The sequence below is a fragment of the Drosophila mauritiana genome, unplaced genomic scaffold, assembly GCF_004382145.1.
Source record: "Drosophila mauritiana strain mau12 unplaced genomic scaffold, ASM438214v1 Y_19, whole genome shotgun sequence".
Classification (NCBI taxonomy): domain Eukaryota; kingdom Metazoa; phylum Arthropoda; class Insecta; order Diptera; family Drosophilidae; genus Drosophila; species Drosophila mauritiana.
The window spans coordinates 242,568-254,278 of NW_022881565.1; the positions used below are offsets into that span (position 1 = coordinate 242,568).

At 37.5% G+C, this 11,711-nt stretch overlaps 1 protein-coding gene and 1 pseudogene across 1 annotated transcript; both read left to right on the forward strand.

The window, feature by feature from the left end:
- Window positions 1-1,228: 1,228 nt before the first annotated feature.
- On the forward strand, window positions 1,229-7,353 carry LOC117150013 (the record flags this gene model as incomplete). The annotated part of the gene is made up of 6 exons (XM_033316892.1): window positions 1,229-1,250; window positions 1,327-1,749; window positions 1,804-1,955; window positions 5,887-5,934; window positions 6,369-6,458; window positions 7,345-7,353. Coding segments are annotated over 6 exons (744 nt in total), but the record flags the coding sequence as incomplete, so codon positions are not given.
- A 3,200-nt stretch (window positions 7,354-10,553) lies between these two features.
- Window positions 10,554-11,326, forward strand: LOC117150014 (annotated as a pseudogene).
- Window positions 11,327-11,711: the final 385 nt, after the last annotated feature.

Here is an 11,711-nt window from a genome sequence, read left to right on the forward strand (position 1 = left end):
GGTAGCAAATAGTCGGGAGAGTTGTCTGTAGCGTTCTCTCTGGCTTTTTGTGGGGACCAGGGTACCAGGAGAGTGCCAGGTATAATAAAATCACCTACAATTTTCAATTGCTTCCTATCGAACAGTCTATTTGAGGCAGATAAGATATTCTGAGAATTCTAAAGACGGTGGAATGTAGTATAAACAAATGTATCCGGAATGACAAATGTAGGCAAACGAATTCTACGTTACGGGACTCTCCCCGTCTGGAGAGACGATTATGCCTGTATATTGTGTACAAACTTAAAAAAATATCAGAGTTAATTCTCCGGCTTTAAGCAAGTCTCTGTAAACACAATGATATTTTATGCAAAGAAAATGCTATCTCAATACAATTTACTTGGTTATGAAGAAGTAGATGAGGATGATGTTTACTTCCCCGTGTCATGTTTTTTTCTTTTACATCTTAGCTTTAAATTCTTTTACCACCATACTATCATGACAAAAATCACCAGAACTTACATTACCTTTATTATCTTATTGTTATTGTTTTGTCTTGCATATAACACAATAATAATAACATCAAAAAATTTCGTATTTAGTGGAACCACCGTCAAGTTGATTGCAAATCGGATTGCCGATATTTATTTTGTCAATTCCAGATTAAACAAAACCATTTTTTATACCCGTTACTCGTAGAGTAAAGGTTTAAGATTGCAGAAGGCAGAAGGAAGCGTTTCCGACTATATAAAGTGTATATATATAGCCTGAGATTCAGTATACAGATTCTAGAGACTGCCACGCCCACACTCTTGAAAAACGTGTTGATACTTTTTAACATTTTTATTAGTCCTATTATTTTATATCGAAATGCAAAAAATTTTCCACTATAACTCCCTAAAACCGACTAAAACTGCCACATTATTGAACAATTTTAAATTTCCCTGAACAATGATGAAATTATGCAAATGTACCCAGTAGAATCTGATTTAAAAAAGTAGGACTTTTGGGAGTATTACAAATTTCCGGCATTGTTATTTAATAATAATAATATTTCTTATTTAATACTTGCAATTTTTTTTTCAATAAGCTACGTAAATGTTTTCCGTAGGAGTAGGACGTTTTCTAATCATCATTTGAGGGTATTTTAAATTTTCGGCATTGATATGTGGAAATCAATACTCATTCTAATTTGCTTTTTACAATTTTATGTTTTATCGTCAAATCTGTATGTTTTTACTAACCGATCTCATACCTTCGGGAAAGGCCGAGTAATAATAACATTGCAGTCCTTACATCAAAAATGGTTTACTACGAAAGTCTCTTTAAATGGATACATTTTGGTAGATTATTTTCAGACAAATTCAAGTGAGCGAAAAGAAGCGTTTCTTTGGTATAGGACCTCGAATTTAGAAAAAACGTTGGCCTATTTTGGAATAACCACGGATATGCAAATACCCTATGGTGAGTGTTACTTCCATGCTTCCGAAGTTAATTTTTTTTCAAACGGTTTCTTTAGTGTGGTTGCTTTAATTACTAGTGACGGCTTTTTTGGAAATGAACTACAGGCCAAGACTTATACATTCGTTAAAACAAACTTGCATATAACTTGTGAGCCTACATTTTATATTCCTCGTTGTCATGACTCAAGTCGTCCACTACACTATGAAACTTCAAAGGTTGTGGTCATAAGGGCTGTATTTACTCGACACTGTCCTATGGACAACTTTATTCAATATTATTGGACTCTTCATGACAGTACGGAGACAGGTAAGGTGTCATTGGTAGTAGATCATTTAAACGTATTTTTTATATCCCTTACAGAACTTTTGGGTTTTTTGGCTGTGACTATGAGACCAGAATTTAAGATAAAGAAATATCTTCTTAATTTGAGCCAACAGTCACCATTAAATCGAATGGTGCTAGTTCGTGTCAATGCTAAAATAGTTGGGCGCCGCGTACCTCTTGTTGCAAGGGTGAGTAAAATTAAAATGTTATACATATTAGCTTTATTCCGTTACAAAGGATAAGCTACAGCTTTTCAGCTGGATTTCTTGTCAAAAAAGGTCAAGAAGTATTTGAAATATTTCATAAAAAAGAGTCCACATACATCTGCATGAATTATTTCGAATAATGACTTAGCCCAAAGCCCAGAAACTTTTCATACGTATGTTATGTTATACCGGTTACACCTAGAGTAAAGGGCGTTGTCGCGGAACGGTTTAGGGATATCGATAGTCGAGTCTCTAACCACTAGAAGCTTGAGATATTTGTGTCAGGATTTCGATGTATATGTAATTCGGCACACTAAATCTATAATAGCCAAGCCATTTTTGGCGGATAGAATTACTCCGTTTTGAGCTATCACATTGAGACGGGACGATTGTATTGCAGGTTAAGTTTGACCAATGTGTATTCTGTTTGTTATCGAACACGAGGTGTTTTTCATGGATGTTCAGAATTTCCCCGTGATCAGCCGAGCGTCGAAATTTTCTTTTATTCGCACTCTGCGAGACGATACTTACTAAGCATTCGTCGACTAGTAACCTGCAGCCCGTAGCAACAGGGAAGCTTACGGACACCACAGGCCTAGCCAAAGACACTAGAATAACAAGATGCGTAACGCCATACGATTTTTTGGCACGCGATTTTTTCGCCGTGGCTCTAGAGGGTACTCCAGGCTATCTCGAATTTTTGTTCGAGGGTGAGAGAGCCAAGAGCGCTACAGCGAACAGCTCTTTGCTACGCATACAGTAATGGCAGACAACTGTATGTGTGCAAGTTATCGAACCCATGAACATAGCTCCCTTCCACAATTTATAAACAAATTCCAATTCTCAATCTCGTCGGAATTGCCCTTGTCTTTGTTTTTGTCATTGCCTTTGCCAGCACTCAGCTACCCGCTAACATAAGCAACCCAAACTTAACGTAAACACAGCTTCCGCTTGGAGACCAAGCCACGGCCGATTTATTGCGTATCAATCAAAAATATCAATCATATGATAAGCTTCTACTACTATTTTTGATGAAATTCTGGTCCTAAATTTACTAAAATGCTGTGGTTATATTTCTTGTAGGAGGCCTTAAGTGAGTTTGTCCGAGTGAAGTCCATTTATTTATATATTAAAACAAGTTTTTAAAAATCGAATGAGGTTTCCTTTATGGTATATCTATGATAGGTTAAAAAATTATTTCAAATTTATAAGAGGCCTGGATTCCTATTTTCAGTATTATTTGATTCTTAAAGACGTTAAGTAACCATTGGAATTAATCTTTCTGGCGAGCTACTACTGTGAACTGTTGCGGTGAGGGTGTTTATTTCATCGTTTGTTTGAATGGGTTGTCTACTTAATGCGTCTGCTACTACGTTGGATTTCCCTTTTTTTTTTTGTTTGAAGCGTAGTGCTCTTCGGCTTTACTCAGAGTTCTTGAAATAAACATTATGGGTCTATCTTCTTGGGACAATAATGCTCCTATTGCATAGTCTGATGAGTCCGTTGTCAGTTGGAATTCCTTTTTAAAGTCAGGGTGAATTAACATAACTTCATCAGATGCAAGAGCTTTCTTTAGCTTATGAAGCGTCCATTGCATTCTCATCGAGACTTATTAGAGTTTTGCTTGAAGTAGTCTTGGAGATCAAAAATCCCAGGATTTCTACCACTTTAAAAAAAAATTCGCACTTGTTCTGAACCTTCATATTTGCCTCTTCTAAAGCTCGGAAAATTTTAATACTGCCGCTTGCAGGCTGTTCTTCTGTTTTGCTAAATATGATGATGTCGTCTATATAGACGAAGCATCTTACACCGAAGTTGTCTCCAAGTATATAGTCTAGTGCCCTTTGAAATATAGAGGAGGCGTTTTTGAGTCCAAATGGTGATCTCGTAAACTCATATTTACCCTGATTCACTGAAAAAGCTGTTTTCTCTATGTCGGATTTCCTTAAGGGAATCTAATTGAAACCGCTTTTTAAATCTATAACGAAAAATAAACTGTTTTTTCCTAACTGTGCAAGGACAAAATTAATGTCTGGGATCGGGTACCTATCGGGAATGGTGGCCATATTCAACTTCCTATAATCAATCACCATTCTGAATTTTTTTTTTGTCCCGATGCATCTACCTTCTTAGGTGCGATCGGATATCGGAGAGATGTAGGGCGATCGTGATGGTCTTATGACTCCATTTTCGAGTGGCTCCTGTATTTTTTTCCCTACTTCTTTCCTGAGTGCTTCTGGATAAGGATAGTGTCTTGAATAGATAGGGTCGCTGTTAGTACTTCTAATCGTTGCTACCACTTTTGTTTTAAACGTTAATTTTTCGTTTGGGTCACTGAACAGTATTAAGAATTCTGAACAGATCTCTTTCATAATTTGTTTTTGAGTGTTATTGGCGTGTTCTAGTCGGAGATTGTTTACTTCTCGTGAGGGTTGTTGATTTAATTTAATTTTTAGTTTATATGCTATCAATGCTATGTTGATATGCTATGAATCCTTGTCTTGAAAATATGTCTATTCCTATTTCTCTTATTGTGTCATTTCCTATCAGCGCCTCAAAGGACTCGAGTGCTGGGAAGACGAAAAATTTGAGGTTACTGTCTTTGAACCCGAACGGGTTTGCTATTACGTGGTGAGTCACTAAAACGGTGCCACAAACATATATTACATGGAAAGGTTTTTCATTTTTTTTTTTGGAATTGTTGCATAAATTGGGTGTATGTAATTTTTATTGGAGCCTGTGTCTATCAGCATTTTGATCATTCCTCGCTCACCGATTCTACAGTTTATGTACGGTAAGGAGGAGGATGTTACTCTAAAAAATTAAGATAAACGAAGTCGGATTCCAATGGTTCGTTGTTGTCTAGCTTCTGTTCTTGATCATATTCTTGTGCCTCACTATATTCGGAAGTTGTCCATGGATGTTCCTTTGTCTTTTGTCAGTATGTCCAAATGTCTACTGTGCCAATGGTCTTTAAATTATAGTGTCATGAAATGGTCTGTACATGTAGTTTATGGGTCTTGTCTGCATACTTTGATGGTGGGGCGATGGGCGTGGAGGGTGTGCCAAAAGTGGTTTCCCTTAGTTGGTTACTACTTCTGTAATATTGTTGCTGTGGAGGGTTATAAGCCCATCGAGGAGTTTGTGGCTTATAGGCCAATTGGGGAAAGAACTGTTGCCGAGACGTTGAGAGTTTGGTTGTGTTTCTTCTTGGCAATGGTGGTGCTGGTCCAGGAGAAACGTTGAATTCTCTCGAATTGGCCTGATTATTATTGGCGTAATTGATTCCGAACTTTTGATTTTCTAACTTCTCACATAACTGGAGAGCCGATGGTAAGTCATCTGGTTCTTTGGATCCCAATAATCTTGGTAAATTGCCTTGAGACCTCTAACAAAGGTGTCAAAGACCTTGTCTCGATAAGACTTAGCAAAAATATCCATTGAATACCTGCTCATTTCCATACAGGTAATTTTATTCAAAATTAGCGACAAGTTAGTGTAGACGCGTTGATAAAATTCTGATACCGTCTGGTTGCCCTGTATTAGAGACGTCATTTGGTACTCGAGTGTGGTAACATCTCGTTTGTCAGCGTAATGAGTCGTCAAGCATTTCGAGATAGCCGTCCAGTTGAAGGGGTTTGATATGATTCTAAACCGAATCAGCATTTTCCACGATCTTGTTCCTGATGACGTAAAGAATCCCAAAGTACCTAGGTGAGCCGGCTGTTGTTGAATAAATTTGCAAGATTCTTTCTACACTTTTTTTCCAAGAAATGAATTCTCCCGCTCCTGAAAATTTCTTAAGGCACTTTACTACATCGATGTTTACTGGTTGGTCCACTAATTGAGGGACCCCTGGGTTTAACCTATCCTCTATCATTCTCTGTACCATTACGCGTATTCCATCTTGCAGACCAGCCATATTGATGGAAAGCAAGGACCAGCACCTGCTGGTTTGCAGGTGCGTTCAAAATGGGGGGTCTTACGAGGTTATTTGGATTAGCCATTTTTTCTTTTTTTAATTTTAGTTCGGCAGTAGAAAAAAAAGGTGTGCGGAATTGGCAAAAATGAAAAAAATATTTATATTGTAGGTTTCGATTGCTTTGCAATATGATAATGATTTTTATAGGTTCTTTTAAATTTAAATTATAGTTTGTAATTTCTGTTAATTGTTTTTAATTAATGAACAAATGTTTGATTTATTAAGGTTTAAGAAAGATTTTTCTCAAAATGCTTGACTTTACTTATTTAAAATTGACTTTTTTCCTAATTTTTATTTTAAAGTTTATTTCTTTTGTTTTGAAATTTCAATTGTTTAGCTTGAATATCTATTTCTTTTTGATTTTGCTTTCACTTTATACTATTTACATTATAAAATACATCCTGGACTGGCAGGCATTTAGTCTTCCTTTTTCGCTGATCTACTGGGGTACCTCTTCCAGCACCACCGAACAAGTTGTCTGCGACCAACGTCTGCAGACCGATGTAAGTGAGTTCACTTGCTTTTTGGACTTTATTGTTTCGCTGGAGCAGCCAATTTGGTGCCTTTATCAGCAGTGGTTCATTTTAATCCTTGGCACTCAAATGGGTGTACTAATTGTTTTTTTTTTCCCGAAAACGCCCCGCCCACAAGTTTGAAAAACTCCACTCTATTTATACTCCAAATATATCGCGTACACACTTTGGCGCATTCAAATTAAATATTTTCCAAAATTCCTACCAAAATTCCCTAAAAATGTTAAAAATTCTCGGTCTCATTTAGACTAGCTGAGCACTGGTAGCTAATAGTCGGGAGAGTTGTCTGTAGCGTTCTCTCTGGCTTTTTGTGGGGACCAGGGTACCAGGAGAGTGCCAGGTATAATAAAATCACCTACAATTTTCAATTGCTTCCTATCGAACAGGTCTATTTGAGGCAGATAAGATATTCTGAGAATTCTAAAGACGGTGGAATGTAGTATAAACAAATGTATCCGGATGACAAATGTAGGCAAAACGAATTCTACGTACGGGACTCTCCCCGTCTGGGAGACGATTATGCCTTATATTGTGTACAAACTTAAAAAAAATGATATTTTTATGCAAAGAAAATGCTATCTCAATACAATTTACTTGGTTATGAAGAAGTAGATGAGGATGATGTTTACTTCCCCGTGTCATGTTTTTTTCTTTTACATCTTAGCTTTAAATTCTTTTACCACCATACTATCATGACAAAATCACCAGAACTTACATTACCTTTATTATCTTATTGTTATTGTTTTGTCTTGCATATAACACAATAATAATAACATCAAAAAAATTTCGTATTTAGTGGAACCACCGTCAAGTTGATTGCAAATCGGATTGCCGATATTTATTTTGTCAATTCCAGATTAAATAAAACCATTTTTTATACCCGTTACTCGTAGAGTAAAGGTTTAAGATTGCAGAAGGCAGAAGGAAGCGTTTCTGACTATATAAAGTGTATGTCGCATTACGAATGTATTTTGACCACTGTACGTGTCTGTCATATTATTAGCATGGTTTGACCACTGTGCTTGCAAGACGCAGCTGCGCAATGAGCTTGGTATATTGTGAGGACATTCTTAGAATTTGACTACAACGTAGAATATGACTGGCGCCAAAGTACCGTTACGAGTGAGGCGACAGCGTTGCCGCGCTGTCGCCAAGTGTAGTCCAGCTAGCGTGTGTAAAGGATAGATCGATGCGTAAAATACGATCAGTTGCATACAGACAGTCGCGCACGCCGGTTGGAATTCGCTTCACTCGAAAGGTTTTATTTGCTAATATGGAAGATCAGGAGCAAGAAAATGCCAACGCTGCGACATCAGAAGTGGGATCTGCTTTGCCTACAAAGATCACCGATGCATACCTGGCAGCTTTACAAGTGCAAAACAACAACCTAATGGAGATCATCAAAATATGCAGACACCAAAGGCATCGGCAACTGATGAAAAGGGAAACATATAACTCTCCCAAAGTTTCATCCTGAGGGAGCTGGTGCAGATGCCTCCGCTTGGTGTACAACGCTGCCACAATGATGAAAATTTTGAACGGGCGACCAAAGTCTGGAGAAAGTTACACCGAATATGGAAGCCGAATCGTCACCTTACTTATGTCCAAATTTAAATCTATTGATCTGGAGGAAATTTGCGGTTTCACTTACTCTGGCTCACATGGCACAAATTGATGACAAATTGTCGCGCTGGGTTTTTACAAACAATATTAAACTCGAAATGACATGCAACAACAACTACAAGCGCACACTTTTAAAAATCGGAACCTTGATGACGACGCATCTACAACAGACCCGGAGCGTAAAAAGTCTAAGTATCTCTCTCAAGTGGAATGCAATTATTGTGGAAAGACTGGACATAAATATGCTGAATGTCGTGCTCGGCAGAGGTCACAAAATCAAAGTCACAACGGAAGTTCAACGCAGGGATCAACAGTCAAATGTTTCAAATGCGACGAGTTTGGGCACTTCGCATCCGCCTGTCAAAAAGGACGATCACGAGGAAACGACCAAGTAACCGAGAAACGTGTTGACATCTGTACTGTAGCTCCACCATCAGGAATATGGGAAACCGGTGAGTCCGTTCCATACTTTTTTGATTCCTTATTGAAAGAGGGATTAGCGGATGTGTTCATGGAAGGATGAATTAGTATGCTGTGCTTATGAGTCGTAACGGCTTCGTGACATGCACGATGCAAATTCTAGCTACGTAAAGATTTGTAATTTTAATTTTATAAATAAATCAGATTCAATATAAGAAATAAGATTCAATGTAGGCGACCATGTCTTGCTCAAGAGTGAAGAGTGGCATCAAACAAAGCTGGTTTGGGGCCATATGTAATGGCGGAAAAGCTTGATGGTGACCGATATGTGTTGAGATCTTTGACAAGCAAGAGAACGTATAGTAGGCCCACGAATAGTTATGGTCGATGCCTGTTGAGGTAGACGCAGACAAATGCGAGAGATCGCCGACTGAGGCACTCGTAGAGATCAATGTGAGAGATCGCCGACTGAGGCACTCGTAGAGACCAATGTGAGAGATCGCCGACTGAGGCACTCGTAGAGACCACTGCGAGAGATCGCCGACTGAGGCACTCGTAGAGACCATATACTCTGAGTTAATTATTCACAAGGCTACAGCTATGAGGGTCCGGAGAGACCATGACGCATGAGGATGCGTGAGATCGTTGCAAGGAATGCAGCAAGAGCCTGACAGTGTGACATAATAGAGAAACTGAAGACCGCACAATAGCAGAAGAGACTTGTTATGGCGGGGTCGTTTGTGTAAAAGGAACTACACAAAATATAAGTTGTTTGTGTAAAAGGAACTACACAAAAATATAAGTTCAGTTTGTGTAAAAGGAACTACACAAAATATAAGTTCAGTTTGTGTAAAAGGAACTATACAAAATATAAGTTAATTATGTGTAAAAGGAACTACACTAAAGATAGGTTTATTATGTGTAAAAGGAACTACACAAAAGATAAGTTAATTATTTTTAAAAGGAACTACAAAATATGTTTGATTTGAAAGAATAAGAGAAAAATGTGTTAAAGGAATTACACGAGTGGTATGATTTGTTAAATTTGAGTTGTGTTACGAAAATTTAAGTAATTTAGTCATGTTATGATAAGACTGAAGTTGAAACTAATTTGAATCAGAAAAGGATTGAATGGAAATAATTCTTTGAAATATCCAGAGAGTCTTTGAATCCTGAAGTGTTATCACTTATGTGGTAGATTTAAGACAACACACGAGGACGTGTATTATGTCAGGAAGGCCGTGTCGCATTACGAATGTATTTTGACCACTGTACGTGTCTGTCATTATTAGCATGGTTTGACCACTGTGCTTGCAAGACGCAGCTGCGCAATGAGCTTGGTATATTGTGAGGACATTCTTAGAATTTGACTACAACGTAGAATATGACTGGCGCCAAAGTACCGTTACGAGTGAGGCGACAGCGTTGTCGCGCTGTCGCCAAGTGTAGTCCAGCTAGCGTGTAAAGGATAGATCGATGCGTAGAAAATACGATCAGTTGCATACAGACAGTCGCGCACGCCGGTTGGAATTCGCTTCACTCGAAAGGTTTATTTGCTAATATGGAAGATCAGGAGCAAGAAAATGCCAACGCTGCGACATGTATATATATAGCCTGAGATTCAGTATACAGATTCTAGAGACTGCCACGCCCACACTCTTGAAAAACGTGTTGATACTTTTTAACATTTTTATTAGTCCTATTATTTTATATCGAAATGCAAAAAATTTTCCACTATAACTCCTAAAACCGACTAAAACTGCCACATTATTGAACAATTTAAATTTCCCTGAACAATGATGAAATTATGCAAATGTACCCAGTAGAATCTGATTTAAAAAAGTAGGACTTTGGGGGTATTACAAATTTCCGGCATTGTTATTTAATAATAATAATATTTCTTATTTATTACTTGCAATTTTTTTTCATAAGCTACGTAAATGTTTTCCGTAGGATCATATTTAACAAAGTAGGACGTTTTCTAATCATCATTTGAGGGTATTTTAAATTTTCGGCATTGAAATGTGGAAATCAATACTCATTCTAATTTGCTTTTTACAATTTTATGTTTTATCGTCAAATCTGTATGTTTTTACTAACCGATCTCATACCTTCGGGAAAGGCCGAGTAATAATAACATTGCAGTCCTTACATCAAAAATGGTTTACTACGAAAGTCTCTTTAAATGGATACATTTTGGTAGATTATTTTCAGACAAATTCAAGTGAGCGAAAAGAAGCGTTTCTTTGGTATAGGACCTCGAATTTAGAAAAAACGTTGGCCTATTTTGGAATAACCACGGATATGCAAATACCCTATGATGAGTTTACTTCCATGCTCCCGAATTAATTTTCCGTTTCTTAGTGTGGTGCTTTAAACTAGTGACGGCTTTTTTGGAAAATGAACTAACAAGAATTGAAAATATACATTCGTTAAACAAACTTGCATATAACTTGTGAGCCTACATTTTATATTCCTCGTTGTCATGACTCAAGTCGTCGCTTCAAACTAGTGGTAGGGCATAAGGGCTGTACTCGACACTGTCCTATGGACAACTTTATTCAATATTATTGGACTCTTCATGACAGTACAGCGGGGTCATTGGTAGTAGATCATTTAAACGTATTTTTTATATCCCTTACAGAACTTTTGGGTTTTTTGGCTGTGACTATGAGACCAGAATTTTAAGATAAAGAAATATCTTCTTAATTTGAGCCAACAGTCCACCATTAATCGAATGGTGCTAGTTCGTGTCAATGCTAAATAGTTGGGCGCCGCGTACCTTTGTTGCAAGGGTGAGTAAAATTAAAATGTTATACATATTAGCTTTATTCCGTTACAAAGGATAAGCTACAGCTTTTCAGCTGGATTTCTTGTCAAAAAAGGTCAAGAAGTATTTGAAATATTTCATAAAAAAGAGTCCACATACATCTGCATGAATTATTTCGAATAATGACTTAGCCCAAAGCCCAGAACTTTTCATACGTATGTTATGTTATACCGGTTACACTAGAGTAAAGGGCGTTGTCGCGGAACGTTTAGGGATATCGATAGTCGAGTCTCTAACCACTAGAAGCTTGAGATATTTGTGTCAGGATTTCGATGTATATGTAATTCGGCACACTAAATCTATAATAGCCAAGCCATTTTGGCGATAGAATTACTCCGTTTTGAGCTATC